This window comes from Protopterus annectens, chromosome 4.part1 (genome assembly GCF_019279795.1).
Source record: "Protopterus annectens isolate FY-2018-M chromosome 4.part1, PAN1.0, whole genome shotgun sequence".
Classification (NCBI taxonomy): Eukaryota; Metazoa; Chordata; order Ceratodontiformes; family Protopteridae; genus Protopterus; species Protopterus annectens.
In genome coordinates, this window is record NC_056734.1 from 421642896 (window position 1) to 421657390 (window position 14495).

Genomic DNA, 14495 nt, shown 5'->3' on the forward strand with positions numbered 1-14495 from the left:
ACATACACGTATGGGTAAGTGACATTTGATCTATGACACACTCAAAAAAAGTATTTCAATTGATGTAAAACACATTTTGTCTTAATATGACTGAATCACATTTGACAGAGAAATGCATAAGGTTTTTGAAAATGACTGCTAATGCGGTTTTGGATCATAGGAATTACAATGCATATTAATGCTGATCAGTATTTGTACCAAGCTAACGACTACTTTTATGTTGTATCTTTATCTCTCGAAGTTTGTGTTTGTGTACCAGCATAAGGAGTTTTCTCTTTTTGCTGCAACTGTGTGACTCTGGAGTTAGTACACTTAAATGAGGGGAAGGGTAAAGTTTTGGAGAAGTGTTTACTATACATGAAGTTTTGGATGCAATGAAATTCAAATAAATGTGTTTTGCATGTTTTAGTTATTATATAAAAAGTAACAGACACACACACACACACACATGCACACGTGTGTGTGTGTGTGTGTGTGTGTGTGTGTGTATATATATATATATACATATATATATATATATACATATATGGAGAGAGAGAGAGAGTGGGAGGGAGAAAGCCAGGAAGTGAGTTGTATACGTATAGGTATCGATAAAGAGGTAGACAGACTTTGAAAGAAGTTAGTGACTGGCTTCTTCTAACTGTAAGAGGAAGCTAGTGTTCAATGCATCTGTCACACTTTGTCGATTTTTAGAAGTTATTTTTTAGTTTAAACTCACTGTTCTGGCATTAGTGCTCCCAATTAGCTTTCCTTAGATTTTGCTTCTGAGTTGCATTACATTGCATATTTTTCATCAGATATTAAGTTATCATGTTTAACACTATTCCTCTAGTCATACCAAGTATCTTTGCACTTTTCTGTACTGGCATGTGCATTAGGGATCAATTCCATAAGACTTGTTCTCGGTGTAAGTGATTTACTCTGGTATAAACCTGCCCCGATTCCAAAATGACTTGTTCTCAGTATAAGGAACTTACTCCTGAATAAACACTAAGTGTAAGTCACTTACACTGAGACCAAACATTTTGGAATCTGATCCAAGCATATGCCTGCTTTACAGACAGGGCTTAAACCAGAGTAAGACACTTACACTGAGACCAAGTGTTTTGGAATCTGGTGTTGAGTCTTGGTACATAACCATGCAACACCGACAAAACTGGACTCACTGCTTCCAAACGTTCTGCTAGGACACTTAAAAAGATGATGAAGCCGACCACTTGAGTACTAATGTCTATGGCAAACTACAAGACTAGTACACAAGAGAATGGCTTGGGGTCACCAGGGTAAAACATCACTTCAGCTCTATCTTATTTTATTCTTCTATAGGCAGGTTTTTGTTAATACAGACAGATCCCCAGCCTTGGATCCAGAGCATCTTAACATGGGAGTATATTTCTTTGATGCACAACAACACAAAATGAAGCAACTGTCACCTTCCTCAGCTGTTAAAAACATTGAATCTTCCTTTCTCCGTTACTTTTTTTAAAGCTGTCTTGCTATGTTAAATGAGTTTAACATAGCGAGACAGCTTTAAAAAAAGCAGCGGATATTCTCCGTTGCTTTTTTAAAGCTGTCTTGCTATGTTAAACTCCTTTACCATAGAGAGACACTTTGTAAAAAGCAACGGAAATATTGCTTTCTCCTTTGCTTCAGCCCACAGCTGTGATGTACTGCATAAGCGTGCACATGCGCAGTACATCAGAACTGCCGCAGAACACCAGACAGCTGCGGAAGGGCAGCACGGAGGCATTAAACAATTTAAAATTCTATACCACAACAATGATACCAATTGCTAAACAAAACAGCTGCACATTTTAAGCAGACTTAGCATGAGCAGCAGTAACCTTTGCTTCCCTTGAAGCTCACAATTCCTTGAAAATGCATTAGATCTAACTAGGACATTTCTCTCTGTCTGTCTGTGTCTCTCTATCACACACACACACACACACACACACACACACACACACACACACACACACACACACACACACGCACGCACACACACACACACGCACACACACACACCTCAACTTCTTAGTGCAAGAAATCTGGACAAAGCCTAAAATAAACAGGGACAGATTATAAATATTGCTTTCATGAGTAACAGGATTTATGTTGGTATTGCTAGAATAACAGGATTTGTGTTGGTATGTATTTTTAAAGGATATGATGTCTAAAACTATTTAGCAACTTCAAGCCTTTTTAGGAGGAATATGGGGCAAACATTTGGACAGTCTGCAAAAACATGGACAGCTGAGGGGTATGCTAACTCCCTTAGAGATTTTGTCAAACTGTCCTTTCCAAATATTTTTACAATGTTTACTCATTCCAGCCTTGACAATGCGCATAAATAGATTTTGTCAAAGTTATAACAAGTTTAAACTCTGTGTGACCATGGTGTTTGTTTTTTTTTGACAGATAGGTATAAAGGAACTCATGGCTCTGTATATAGATGAATCTCTCTGTACTGAAGTACTCCCTACCATGATGCTGCTTTAATAGTGTGTTTGTATTCAGAAACTTTTACAGTTTCTATACTGAATTTTATAGCTACATGGATTAGAAAATAACCAATTTCCTTTTCAGAGCCTAAGCTAAAAAGTCCGCTCCTTACAAGCACGCCTTCCCCTGGAAAATATCTATATATGCATCATCACAGAGACCTAATTCAAGACTGATGACAGCACTCCTTTAATGCAGAATTTCAATACCTGCCACAAGTTCAGGCCTACCACCTGAGATGAAAAGGTGATGGTGTCTATATATTCTTAAAGCACAATTCATCTCCAGACTTACTAGGTGGGATAATGATGTGGAATTCCTCTACATCCAACTTAGCCTTAACAAAATTCCTTACTGTGTCATACCTAACTATAGGTCCCCTCTATGTACCCCATCAGTCCATATCTCCTACTTAACTAATATGGTGTCACTATGCATTAAGCTAACACCATTATTCTAGGAGACTTCAATCAACTACTCCTCCATTAACTGGGAAACTTTTATATCCTTGAGTATGTATTCCAGACAGTTCTGGATTTCATCAATACAGGATATCTGGATCAGTTAGTCTGTACCCAAACAAGGGTGATAAAATCCTGGACTTGGTCCTTAATAATATGGGACAACTTTGGTGTCCACCAACTGCCACTTCTTCCCTGCTTAAACTGGACCACAAATCAGTCACATTCATTGAAAGACTGAAGCCAAAAGCATCTTCCAATACCTCTGTTTTCAGATATTATGCTAAGGTTAATCTACTAAAACTAAGCGGTGGCCTGAATTATGTGGAATTCTTTACTGTCAAATTCTATGCACATGTAAATAGCTGCATAAACACATCTATCCCCCTCTGAAGTAAATAGAAAGCCACATTTAAGAATAATTCCATTTAGCTGAACCCAAATATAAACAGGCTCTGTAATAAAAGAAAACATATTGTTTGCAAAAATAAATTTAACTCTCAAGATGCTAAAGACACTCTTGCAAAACTTAATAGGGAGCTTGTTACCCTGATCAAATCAAAGAAAGCCAGATATGAGGTAAAAAATAATCAACTAGGTGATGGGCAACCAGAAAGCCTTCTTTAACTATGTTAGAAACCTCAGAAACAATTTGCAGCACTGCACAGAAATAACAGTAAATGATTTTAAATTTCTGGACATAGGCAATTTACTACTTGCAAATTTAGTTCAGACTTCAAACATGTACATGTGTATATATAGCAGAGTGGCCAGAATTCAATATTTTGTGCTCAGATGTCATAAATTTGCCCATACTCCACCCAGCTAGCTACCACTTAAAAATATACTCAAAAATCTGCTCTTAAAACTTCAAAAAGGGATACATGTTTAACTAGTGCCACTTATAAACTATGAAATGTTATTTTTAGTAGTGCATTTCTATCAGGTAGGTATATTTTGCACTTTACACAGTTTAGTCAGGTCTAAACATTCTAAACCTTAGAACTATAAAGTTTCTGAGACAATCAGAAAAAAATTAAAATTTTGCTTAGTGGCAATCACCAACATTGGGATCAGTCCCTTATCCCAGATACTTAATATATGACAACAATTTCCTCTCTTTAGAGGTTGTCCTCTGCACATTTATAAGTCCTTTTGATAAGTGTTTTTCTCATCTTCAATGCCCACTCCTTTTATATGAATAATCTATTTGACAGATTTTATAGGCAGAAGAGTACGAGACCACATCTGGATCGACAAGGTTGGCTACCTCATTTATTATGGCTGCTGGTCCCCCTTGGCTGGTGTTGGCTTCTTCCATCATTTCCATCACCTAATACACATCTGGAGAGTTGTGGTGGCTATATGATGAGGAGCTCTTCCCTCTTTGCCACTGTTAAAGTAACAGACTTTCCTTTGTATCTTTTGGTGTGCATGGGAGCACAGAATTACTACCACCTAACATCACTCCAGATGCTAGTGAATGCTAGCAGGAACTAACACTGTCTTCCCACTTATGCTCCTCTCTGTAGTTGCACTATCTAAATGACTCCCAAAACAATAGCTTCACTAGCAGCATGTTACACAACCTTTTCCAATAAGCCTCCTTCCTTCTGGGTATTAGTTACTGCTTCCTGGTTTCTAAATTCTTTGCTGATATAGCATAGCAGCTAATTATTAATCTTACATACTCACACGCTGACTGCAGGTGTTGGCATCTGTGACTGATGGGCTTGTTAACATTTGAGGTCCTTTGTAGAGAGGAATGCACTAACCAAGATGTTTTCAACCAATTTCCATCTTGCCAAATCATCTAATTGGAGTAACTTACAACTGTTACTACTAAGCCTTTAAAGACCCCCCCCTGCCAAATTGCTAACTGAAAGACCTTAAGTTCAAAGACAGCTTCTTTCTGACTTCAAGATAGCAACACCTTTTATGACAATGCCTTCAGCCCATATTTTTAATTTATCCTTAACCTTCTGATGTCAATTTTGACATGCTGCAAGAGAAATCTAACTTACTCCTCTTCCCTAGGCTGCTGCTTGTTGAGTCCAGTGAACTTTCTCCACTTTTATAACTTATAACTTCCTCCAAAGACCTTAGGGTAAACTGCATATGCACACTGCACAGGCTTAAAAATATATACTAGTGATAATGACTCCTGTCATTCTGAGCATTGGTGCAGAAATGGTGTCAATAAACTCATAGTGCTTTATCAAGTAACTATCTTTGCAGTAGGTAGACAGGTACTAACCTGCAGATAGGGAAGTCAATATTATAGCAAATTATTGCTCTGCAAGCATCAGTTGCACATTTCTTGGCACATCTGGGACACTTATTTTCTGCTGTTTACCGCCATCAGTCACAAACTAACCACAATGACACAGAAAGCCATGGCCACACACCTACCACAAGTACAAAAACAATTAATTATAAAATTTATGGGCTGTTTTTGGCTGGGGGACACTTATTTTTCTTAGGTACAGAATGGCAACTGATATACAAACCATGTTTAAATGTATCAATCAGCCTTTGTGCTGAATGTACTATATTATTATTATTATTATTATTATTATTATTAATAATAATAGTTTCCTTGATTTCTATGATTTCCTATTGGTGATGCAAAGTCCTCTCCCACTACCTTCTTGATATTACATTTTCTCATTAAATATGTGCCAGTATTTGTTGAAAATTTCCTCATAAAGCAAATCTGTTTTAAATATTTGGTCAAGCTTACTACACTTATTAGACCTTTTATCATAGGGATTACAAACACTACATCTTTTTCAAGCTCTTCTAATGCATTTTCAACAAGTATTCAAGATAACTCTATTGTCTACAATGTTGAATCATTTTCTTGGAATATGCAAGCTACCACACAACCCCCATAATTTTATCCAGAAGAAAAGTCCAGCCAAATAAAGTTGTGCTGAAGTAATATTTGCACAATTATGAACACGTTAACAATACTAAAGAAAGCATTTAAAAACAGAAAGTATTTTGTTAACACATCTGACTTTTCATTTGCCCCTACCACATTTTGTAATAGAAATACTGTCAGAGACTCTCAGGAATCTCCTAGCAGAGACACATGTTCAACGAGCAAAACGTCCTTGCCACGTCAGTACTTCAATCATTCATTTCTACCATGTATGTGCAATCACTAAAAGACACCAAAGTAAAAGATGTTCTCAGTGATCACTAATAAGTCACACTGCTGCTGTAGTACATTCCCATTTACAAATAACAGTTTACATTATTGCGATATGCCATCATATAAATAAAACAAACATTTTATGAAGTGAACTCAATAATCTTACCTCTTTTTCAACTATTCCTAATAATTTGCAGCATTTCTAATACTTTTCTTACTTTAAAATGTCTGTGGTATCTTAATTAATTTGCCTGCTAACTCAAATAATCCCAAGCTGATATGATGTTGCTAAACTTATTCATGTAAGTTCAGGGTTCTTTACACAATTTGCATGCAGATGAGGCCCTTTTAAGCTATCTCTATGAATCGTAACGATACGCAAATGTGCATGGCTCCTTATGCGTATAACTTCCTTCCTGCTTTAATTCACATAAAGCATATCTTCAGGAATCTACACTTTTGCTTTAAGTAGACATTTTTTTCAACACACCTGCACAATTATGTTGTCAGCTTCAACGACATCCACTGACTACATTTGCATACCAATGTAGAGCTGTTCTTCTCAGATTACCACTACTCACAACTAAGACCAGGACTATGAATAATGCACATTGCAATCAGATATGACCAAGACAGTAATTCCTTTGCAGAACCATAGGAAGTCCCTGGGAGCATCCTAGGGATGACTCTTCATCTAATCAAGGCAAGGTGCTAAGAATCAAGCTTGCACTGTTCAGATGAAAAAAACTTCTAGGTAGCAAGACAGACTGAGTACCCAAGACCACGCACCAACTAAAAGAGTGCTGCTGGCCAGTTTGCCAGCACAGATATCACCTGGGACAAACACTAACTTCTTTCAGTAGATCCTAGTCTGATGAACAGATAAATTGATCATCTAGCAAAAGCCTGTCTTGGAGCTTACTGTGCTACTCCATCTCCGCTATTGCCTTCACCCTGCCTGAAAATCAGACTATTTCTCAACCAGCACAAGATAGGTAGGGTCAAGACATGAGGATTAAAAATTGCTAGAGGAAGTCAAGGGCTTGTTATACACTTTGGCCACCTGAGCAGCATCTCCAGGACTGAACTTTTGAAATGCTGTTGACAGACAAGAATCACTATATAACAAGAGACCCATGTCAGGTTCCTTCAAAACACCAGGCAATGGACAGTGGATACTGTTTCAGGTACTTCAGTTGTAATGAAAGAAGGCTATGATCAGACCTTATGCATTTCCTCACCAGATTACTGATCTTAACACCCACATGGAACACCAAAATATGACCATATATGTGGTAGCAGAATTAACAACTTGAACAAAGCTAAATCATTCATAATACAAAATAATTTTTTTAACAACAGTCACTGATGTATTATTGAACCTAATATTGAATTAACCCAAAATTAGCCATTTGTGTGACATCATGGCCAGGGGCACAAGGAAGTACATGAATTCATAAAGGAACATTCCTGCACTACTGAGTGCAGGCTAGATAAGGAGTTACCAACAGTTTGCTCCTGTACCCATAACATGTTCAAAAGAAATGGCAGCTCCAGCCAAGAACCTTTTCAGACCAACAACTGAACAATGGAAATGTCAGTTCTTCTGCTACACTGATCCTCCTAGGGAACAACACAACTGGGATCCTCATCACATGAATAAGTCCGTAGTGGGAAACAAGCCAACTTTAGATGGTAATGAGCTGGTCAGTATCATAGAAAAAGTAAGATATAATACAGAATTCTGTCCAGCACTACAGTAGAAGGGTGTCCTGCTTCTTCATAAGAGATCCACTTGTATGTGATGCATAACCATATCATGAGGTCATGGACCATGTTTCACTCCATGTGAAGAGCTGCATAACACTGAAATAGGCCCATGCTTGGAGTAATTCCCCAAACGCCAGTCATGATGAATACAAGCTGTGTACCTCTTCCCAACACTCAGCCTCCTGCAGGTAAAATCAATACTCGCAGGAAGACAAGGAAGTACTAAACATGGCAGGACAAGAAATCGGTTCCAGTTATAATTAAGAAACCCTTGGCTCAGCAAAAGGATAAAAACAGCAAACTGATGTGTAGTGTGTAAACAGAATATTAACATTTCTGAATAAATAACAAAAAATAAACAGCAATACAAAAATAATACCATAATTTCAAAAGATAAAATACAAAAAAAAACAATAAAATTAACAATGCAAACAGAAAAAGAGGAAAAAAACAAATCCACAGTAAATTTAGGAAACATCAATCAAGCTCCAAGACGTAGTAAAACAAAAGGATGTACATTAATAACAGAAATAAGCTTAAAGTTGTATGTGGCATGATACAAAAACCTTGATGGTAACAATGAAGTGGAAAACACAGCTATACTGAGGAAAGTTCGAGTAGTAGCAGAACACCTAAAGTAACTTTTAATCTAAAGATGCCACTGCACAGTTTTGAGAGCAAATAGCTAACCTGACCTGTCATTTCTACATTCGTCTCGTCCGTGAACTCCTTTCCAAACTTCTTCTAATGTTATTCAAAATTCACGTTGGCGCGGAAGATGAAGACGTAAAACATCAGTCGCACAGACGCAAAAGCGTCTGTTACTGGACTTGAAGGGCGTTCTTAAAGAAGAATGCCCTAAAAAAATTTTTTTTTTAAATTAAAAGATTAATCTACTAGTCAGGCGATTCCAGGGGGGTGCAAGTGCCCCTTACTCTCACGGCGCGCCTTGGCTCTGCACCTGCTGCTGTTCCACAGTGCACTCTGTTGATGTTCTGCTCTGCACCTGCTGCTGTTCCACAGTGCACTCTGTTGATGTTCTGCTGTGCACCTGCTGCTATTCCACAGTGCACTCCACAGTGCACTCTGTTGATGTTCTGCTGTGCACCCTGCTGCTGTTCCACAGTGCACTCTGTTGATGTTCTGCTGTGCACCTGCTGCTGTTCCACAGTGCACTCTGTTGATGTTCTGCTCTGCACCTGCTGCTGTTCCACAGTGCACTCTGTTGATGTTCTGCTGTGCACCTGCTGCTATTCCACAGTGCACTCTGTTGATGTTCTGCTGTGCACCCTGCTGCTATTCCACAGTGCACTCTGTTGATGTTCTGCTGTGCACCCTGCTGCTGTTCCACAGTGCACTCTGTTGATGTTCTGCTGTGCACCTGCTGCTGTTCCACAGTGCACTCTGTTGATGTTCTGCTGTGCACCCTGCTGCTGTTCCACAGTGCACTCTGTTGATATTCTGCTGTGCACCCTGCTGCTGTTCCACAGTGCACTCTGTTGATGTTCTGCTGTGCACCCTACTGCTGTTCCACTGTCAGACAGCACTAGGTACACATTAGGTATCTGTGCTGTTGTACATGTTTTTTTTGGCACAAACAGTTTTATCAGAGTTTATCATACTTATCTTTGAACTTTGAAGAAACTATGGTATGAAATGCACAGCAGCATATTTAGGGCAGATTAAATAAAGCATGTCACACTTAGCACATTTATTAACTGTAGTTTTTTATGAACATTTGTAAATCTGTCAAACTTGCAGTCATACACATGCACCTTTCTTGCGACCCTGTTGAATACAGTCCATACAATATCATTATTAAGATCCAGGTTATGAACTATGTTAATGTCTAGAGCACAGATGAGGCACTCTGCACACAAAAGTCATTTATAGGATGGCACACTATGTCAGAGAATACCCAGGCCTGTCACTGAAAGATGCTAAATGGCCAGACAAAGTTTACTAATATAGTGAAATACGAAAACAGCGAAAGAAGAATGGTGCATGTACAGACAAAACCAATAACTCTGCTTTGGCTGTAAGCAGCCCCCCCCCACCACCACCACCACACACATCTTCCACTTTCTCTTATTCCCTTCTGTTAGCAAATAGTATCCATAACTGATCAATACTGTGTGTTTATTAATTTAAACTATGACCACAGTAGCCTACTGATACAAGGTTATCCTGTTTTTCCACCTGAGAAATTAAGAAAAGACTTACAGTTTCAGAGCAGTCCTTGGTCAATTGTGATTGTTACTTAACACATACTTGTCTTTGCTTTGTGATTGTTTCCAGCCCCTCATACAAGAACCTAACAGGGTCTCTACCCGCTTCGCTCCCCACCCTGCCCCCTATTCCCTCCCGCCCCCAGTGGTCCCACCTTTATTGCACTCAAACCCCTCCCATCTTTCCAATAGCCAACCACAGCGCTAACCCAACACTTCCTCCTCCATATTCCCTCTACTATCACACCTCCTCAACTAGCATGTACAAACATACCTTTCCTTTGCTCACTGCATGCACTCTACTTGCATATCTTACATCCTATCAAAGCTCCATCATTCCCCCACTCAACCACTACCACTGTACTACTACTCACACCACCACTCATGTCTCACCCATACTCAGCTCCCCTCCCACCAGCTCAAGAACCATCCCTATGCACCCCCCACATATTCTACCAACTATATTACTCAAACGTAAAGCATCCCTACAACTTAACATAGTAACCCTCCCACCATACCTATTACCCACAGAGCACAATCATAAAGTTTCCCTTATAAACAAACACATTCAAAAACTGAGAAAACTAATAATCTCATGCATATCAAAACTAGCCCTAAGTGGAGACATCCACCCCAACCCTGGCCCTACCACCTCCAACCCCAATCCTCATAATCAGACTAGAAACCACAACTTCTCCCATATTACAGCCAATAGAAAGCCAAGTGACTTCCTTCTACTAAGCCTAAATATTAGAAGTATATCCAACAAAGTCCATGAACTCCATGCAACCATAGACTTATACTCCCCAGATATAGTCATCCTGACAGAAACCTGGCTAAAACCTCACATTACCAGTGAGCAAATACTCCCTACAGGTTACGGCATACTAAGAGTAGACAGGCTAAACAAAAAAGGAGGTGGTGTAGCTATAATATTTAAACAGCATCTAAACATCCAGATCTTAAAATCATCAGCTCCACAAATAGGCAATGAAGAAATAATATATACCAACCTCAAAATTAACCAAAACAAAACCATCAACATAATTGGATGCTACTTCCCACCTGGTCAAAACATCCCTCCACTAGAAAACCTCCTCAGCTGGTCTACCCACCATCTCCCCCAAGAAACTATCATTTTAGGTGATTTCAATATTGACTGGCAATCCTGTTCTGGCAACAATCCAACCCATCATGTACACCTTCATGGCTTCACCCAACTAGTCCAGTCACCAACAAGGATAATAAAAACTCCAGCCAGCACACTACCCTGGACTGGATACTAGTCAGTAAGAACCCCCAGTCATATATAACAGGCTGCTTATCAGATAGCCTCAGTGATCACTCCCCAACATTCCTACTCAAAAAATACCTGTACCAAGCTAAACCTGTCATCTACCGTCAAATACGTAAAAAAATAAACTTTAACCCACTCACATTCATCTCATCCCTCAAAGAATGTAACTGGCAGGCTCTAAAGTACCTCAGTCTAGATGACGCAGTTGAATTTTTTAATACTACCTTCCTGAACATCCTTAATTACCATGCCCCCATAAGATTTTCCAGAACCAAAGCACAACCCTCCCCATGGCTACAGAAAACCACTAAGTCAGAAATGAAAAACAGGAATAAAGCCTGGGAGCACTGGCGCAAAACCAAAACCCCCGCAGCTAGACAAAAATTCCTAGAACTACGCAATAGAGTCAAAAAGCTAATAAAACGGGACAAATTCCAATACTACCAGTCTGCCCTAGACTCCTCACAACACATCCCCAAACAATTCTGGTTCTCCATAAACTCCATCCTCCACCCAGGTAAAGTCAGTACCCCTCCTCCTAACATCCCTCACTCCTCAGAAAATATTGCTACCTCATTCAACACACACTTCACCCAAACCATACTATCACTAGCTAAACAACACAACCCCCCTCCCTCCAACCCACACCTTCAACTAGTAATCTCCCCACTACCTTCTCTTTTTCTCCTGTACCTACCTCCAACATAAAAAAACTCTTAACTAAACTTAAACCCACCAAATTAGCAGCAGACAACCTCCCAAGTGAATACCTACAAATCGCAGCTGATGCTCTGGCCTACCCAGTATCCATCTTGATTAACCGATCTCTGTCAGAAAGTTACGTTCCCACATTTTGGAAAGTCTCACATATAATCCCCCTCCACAAAGGCGGACCCTCTGCAGAACTAACCAATTACCGCCCCATAGCTATTCTCTCTCCACTCTCCAAAATACTAGAGAGATGCATACACTCTCAGGTCTCACACTCCCTCCTTACTAACAACCTCCTTTCCAGTACTCAGCATGGTTTCCGACCAAACCATAGCACCACCACTGCCTTACTCTCCTTTACTAACACTATCCTTCAGCATAAAAACAATGGCTATCTCTCCTCTGCTACCTTCCTAGACCTATCTAAAGCATTTGACATGGTCCCACACAAACAACTTATCTCTGTCCTCAATAACCTATCCTTCTCACAATCAGTCACCAACTGGTTTCAGAGTTACCTGTCTGACCACCAACAATCCGTTGTATGGCAGAATGACATATCTCCCCAACTACCTGTCTCCATAGGGGTTCCCCAAGGATCCATCCTTGGACCCCTACTTTTCTCTGTTTACACCAATAATCTAGCCTCTGCCACCAAACATGGCACACTCATCCAATACGCAGATGACTCGACCATCATCTGCTCAGCCCAGTCCCTACCCAAACTGCAAAAAGTCACACAGGAAGCCTTTTCCTCTGTTGAAACATGGTTATCCGATGCCCAATTAATACTCAACCCAAACAAAACTAAACTACTCATCTTCCAACCCACCAAACATACTCAAAACAACTCTCACTTTAACATCACAGCAAAAGACAACACCACTATATACCCAACTGAACACACCAAATTGCTAGGAGTGGAAATAGACAATAAACTAAAATTTGACATTCACATATCCATGACCATAAAAAAAGTCCACAAAAAACTAGGAGCATCATACAGAAATAAACAATTTCTCACCAAAGCAGCAAAGATTTCAATAGCAAATTCCCACCTTATCTCCACCCTACTTTATGCCTCTCCAGTATATACCAACCTAAGGCAATGTGATCTAAACAAGCTAGAGACCTGCTACAACAAAATCGCCAAATTCGCCACAGGGGCATCCTACCGTAGTCACCACTGTCTCTCACTTGCTGAACTGGGCTAGCTTGAACTCCCTCACCTCCTTCAGTGATATCAACTCTCACTCGCCCACAAACTAGTAAACCATCCACTAAATGTCCCATCCATCCAGAATCTACTCCAACTCTATCGCACCACCAGGCCACTAAGATCCAGCAACAAAAATCACTTGCAGATCACTAAAGCGATTAACTCTGCTGGTGAAGCACTATTCTCTTGCGCCATAGCCAAATTATGGAACTCACTCCTACCCACAATTACCTCCGTACCATCATGCACCAACTTCAAAACTTTATTAAAAGCGCACCTAAAAACATGCTGGCTATGCCCTTGCAACTCCCACTCTAATATCATCCACCCCATCCAACTACTACCTTTCTTTCCACTCCACTAACTACCTTGATGATAGCAAGCTCAGATGCTTATAAGCCTAGTACTTATTATACAGCAGGAACTTCTCATTATTACATTTGTTAATGCCTGTTATGTACTTCACAGATAAAGATTCTAGTTGTCTAGTGATGTACTAAGTTCTTCATCTGTAAATATGTTGTAAGTAATTTCTATGTTAAATTGTTAATCGCTATGTAATCCAATGTAACTACTGTCTGTTTATTTTAACTGTGTAGCTTTTCTCCCCGGGCCTCCGCTGAAAATGGACCCACGTCCAGTCGGACACTCCCGGTCAACAAATTTAAATAAATAAATAATAAATAATAAATAAATAACCTCCTTAGAAAACTGTGCCTAGTGGAAGAAAAAGCAAGGAACATCTACTTAGGTAAAATACCAACATTTATTGTTACTTTAACTACAATAAGTTTTGTTATTAATTTTCACAACAACTCTTTATTTTAAAGCTGCTATCTACAGTCTTAACTAAACACCAGCTTCTGTGGGAATAGTGTCCTTATACAGCATACATTGATTTGGCAAATGCGAAATTTTCTGTGACACATACCTGTGGTTTTTCAATTCCTGAGAGTGTGTCTTGGACCCTTTTTGTTTCTAAGTCAAACTCTGTAAAACAATATACAATATGGATTAGTTTAAATTCTGTACACCAGGTGGTGCTACTGTCACAAAAGAAAAACTACAACAGAAATAAAATATGTTCTGTATTGGAAAACAAACTGTCAATACATCTCCTACAGCCCTCACATCTGTGTGCATATTT

At 39.4% G+C, this 14495-nt stretch overlaps 1 protein-coding gene across 1 annotated transcript in view; it reads right to left on the reverse strand.

Moving 5' to 3' along the window:
- Positions 1 to 14495, reverse strand: part of FNDC3B (fibronectin type III domain containing 3B) — a 2611550-nt gene that overhangs the window by 984035 nt on the left and 1613020 nt on the right. Inside the window, exon 9 of the mRNA XM_044070236.1 lies at positions 14280 to 14338. Coding sequence (XP_043926171.1) covers positions 14280 to 14338 — 59 coding nt within the window. The remainder of the gene's footprint in view (positions 1 to 14279; positions 14339 to 14495) is intronic.